Source organism: Polistes canadensis, unplaced genomic scaffold (assembly GCF_001313835.1).
Source record: "Polistes canadensis isolate GaletaPanama2010 unplaced genomic scaffold, ASM131383v1 scaffold_491, whole genome shotgun sequence".
Taxonomy (NCBI): domain Eukaryota; kingdom Metazoa; phylum Arthropoda; class Insecta; order Hymenoptera; family Vespidae; genus Polistes; species Polistes canadensis.
This window is the reverse complement of record NW_014570038.1, coordinates 22,771-26,169: the sequence shown is the minus strand read 5'-3', so window position 1 is coordinate 26,169 and position 3,399 is coordinate 22,771. Positions and strand designations below refer to the sequence as shown.

The window sequence follows — 3,399 nt, the reverse complement described above, 5'->3', positions numbered from 1 at the left end:
TAAAATAGATAAATGTAATTACAGATTATTATCAATTTACATTAAACGTCAATGTATATCTAATAATAATAATAATAAAAAAAATATAAAGTTAAAAGGCAAATAATCCTACGAGGTTTTAGGTCCATCCGGTCGATTAATAAAAGGATCATAATCTCGTTCATGTTCTGATAATGATGATCTATCAATTTCTTCAACGTTCTCGTTCATTTTCATTATTATGCTCATCGACTAAAAATGCAAAATAAAGATTAAGATAATCTCTCTCTCTCTCTCTCTCTCTCTCTCTCTTTCTCTCTCTTTCTCTTTTGTTAGAAATAAATCCTCAAATCTTCTTGGTCATCGTAGTATAATTCCTTGAAATAAAAAAAACATGACACAACGTTCGAAGGTTCTTGTTTAATATATACTGCAATATCAACCTTCAGACAATATTATCCGGAAGTTTTCTCGGTAGACTCTCAATAATCTTACCGAGGACGATAAGAAACGTTCAATTCACGTTCAACAACGTTTTTAACGATATGTGTCATTAATTATATTTTTATGTTTTACTTACGCGTATACGTATATTCTAAATACTAATTAACACGAATTTTCTAAGCTATGACATTTATAATACTTCTATATTCTGCTTCTAAGATTTTTCTTTAATTTTTATTTTTATTTTTATTTTTTTGTCTATATATATATAAAAGATAAAAAATGAAGGTTAATCAAAGTAATACAAATGAGATATTTGTTATCAAAGTTACAATCGATACTTTCTATGCTTGCAATAAGATAACAAAACACAAAAATGTACTTTCTCGTTAAAAATATTTACAAATCATCTGGAGGTTACATCACGTTACCTAATAAGGATCATAAGATTGTAATTTATAGCTCGTCATAAGAATAAATTTATATATATATATATACTGGGTGACATTTAACATATATAAATATTCTTGAGTTTGGAGTATTTTTTAGTTGTTTTAAATAAATTTTGTCGACTGAGATATTAAAATAAATCGTATTGCATAAGTGTGTGTTTTTTTAAGTGCATATATGTATCACCTGTTTAAAGGTAAAAAATCATTGGATGATCGAGTTTAAATGCAGGGTAACTTATTACGTGTATTTCGTATTAATTGTTAATTGAAAAATTGATTATGCATTTCTTTTCAATTTCATTTCTCTTCTTATTCATTTTGAAATGAGTCACCCTGCATATAAATACGTATACTTGTGTATGTATATATGTATTTATGTGTATGTCACCTGTTGAAAGGAACTGGCAAGGTAAAGTATGTATATCACGACTGTTTTATACTGTACGAAACAGACGACAACGTTCGTGAACACAGCGAAGGTTTTACCATGCCTACGCGTTCTCTCGGGACCCATAAGAAATGAGACCTCTACGGTTTCAGCAAAATCCAACTTGGGTAAACGATGACGTCGGCAAAGTTCTTGGGCGCACTGCACCTGTGAATGAATTATACAAGAAAAACAGAAAAATTTTAAATGTTAGTTTAATTGGTTTTCGTCAGGATAAAAATAAACAAATAACATAATCAATTTAATTGATGAAAATATGAAAACAAGAATAAGAATAGAAGTATGAATAAAAAAAAAAAAAAATAGAAAAGTAATTATACCGACACACGTGGAAGAATTGAATGAACTTTATAATTGATCGTACTTATTCATAACGGGCAAGGCACGTACCAGAACGACCGAATTGTGCGTGTAAATCAAACCAATAAGAAGACCACAAATGATGGACATCACGTAGCCAGTTCTACGAAAAGCATTAGGTAGAAAGAGAATACCGGTGGCCGTGGCTGCTTTCATTATATGGATAAAAACGCTAAAGTCCCTGAAAAATTGTATAAATATAGACGACACTATAAAAATCTTAGAAGAAAACAAAAGAAAATATATATAGAATATATTTTAGAAATTAAATATTAAATTAGGAAAAATAAAATGACAATATAAAATTTTATGCAATCTTCTTATTAATAATCCAATAAATATAATCCGTTTAATTGAAAAATCTCGTGGTATATATGGGTATATATAAAAATCTTAGAAGAAAACAAAAGAAAATATATATAGAATATATTTTAGAAATTAAATATTAAATTAGGAAAAATAAAATGACAATATAAAANCATTATCTATCTATCTATCTGTTGTTCCTCTCGTTTTTTTTTTTTTCTTTTTTTTTTCTTTTATATCGATCGGATCGCAATCATGTATTTCTTGCGTAAAGCAAAATTCTTCTTCTATGACGTCGTTAATCCCTAAGATGATCGTAGTCTTTTCAATCTAGAAATTAATTGTCGTCGAGATATCTTGTTCTTTCTTTCTTTTTTATTTATTTTTTTTTTTCTTTTTTTTTTAATTATATGGTACGCGATAATTACCAATGATTTAAAATATTTTTGACGTATCACAAGAACGGTTTTTCTATTTCAAAGAAACCCATGTAATTCAAGTGTAATTATTGTATATAAAATACTTACAGTTAAATGTAAATATGTAAATTTATACCACGTACGCAAGCCTTTTTTTCTTCTCACTACGTTCAAGTGTTTTTTTTTTTTTTTTTTTTTAAATTTACATATTCCTTTTTTTCTTCTTCTTCTTTTTTCTTTCCATGTTTTTCCAAGATTCTTCATTTTTATTAATAATTGCATCACATTATCGCACTTGTGTTGTGCTACATATATATATATTTGTGTATGTGTTTGTATGATAAAAAAAAAACAATATTAATATTAATAATGTTGATGATTAAAACCAACAATGACAGTTGTAAGCATACTAATCTATATGATTTATAATACAATGATCGATATGAGGAAGCTGCAATGAAATTCAGATAATATAAAAATAATAAATCATAATGATTATAATATCCGATTATAATAGAAAAATAAATTAAACAGAAAAATATGTATCGTTGCAGGCTGTTGCTTTTTGTTGTTGTTGTTGTTGTTGTTAAATGTGTCATTGTTCTTGTATCGTTATCTTTATTTTTATAATTTTCGTATTAAAAATCGCGAAATGCACAGTTAATAGATTGGAAATGTATAAAAAATATTAGTCACCATTAGGCAACGTGGGTGCTGTTTTTTTTTATGTTTTAAACGTTGAAATATCTGTATATGTACGTGTGTGTAAGCTTTTCATTGTTCTTTTTATTCTTTAATAATTAATTTTATTTAATTTGGACACCACACACCATCAAAAGTGTTACGCCGTAAGTTTATTAAAATTCTTTAAATACGATTAATTAACGATAATTTTATCCATCGTTTTTATTCAAGTAGCAAAAAACAAATATAGTCGAGGAAGTAAATTCGCTTTTTTTTTCTTTTTTTCTTTTCTTTTCTTTTTTTTTTT

General features: G+C 26.7%; 1 protein-coding gene across 1 annotated transcript in view; it reads right to left on the bottom strand.

Annotated features, from left to right (window-relative positions):
• Positions 1-1,875, bottom strand: part of LOC106792600 (proton-coupled amino acid transporter 1-like) — a 3,286-nt gene extending 1,411 nt beyond the window's left edge. Inside the window, exons 1-2 of the mRNA XM_014759071.1 lie at positions 1,714-1,875; positions 1,362-1,470 (exon numbers count right to left, since the gene is read on the bottom strand). Of these exons, the coding sequence (XP_014614557.1) occupies positions 1,362-1,470; positions 1,714-1,839 (235 nt within the window). The 5' untranslated portion in view covers positions 1,840-1,875. The remainder of the gene's footprint in view (positions 1-1,361; positions 1,471-1,713) is intronic.
• Positions 1,876-3,399: the final 1,524 nt, after the last annotated feature.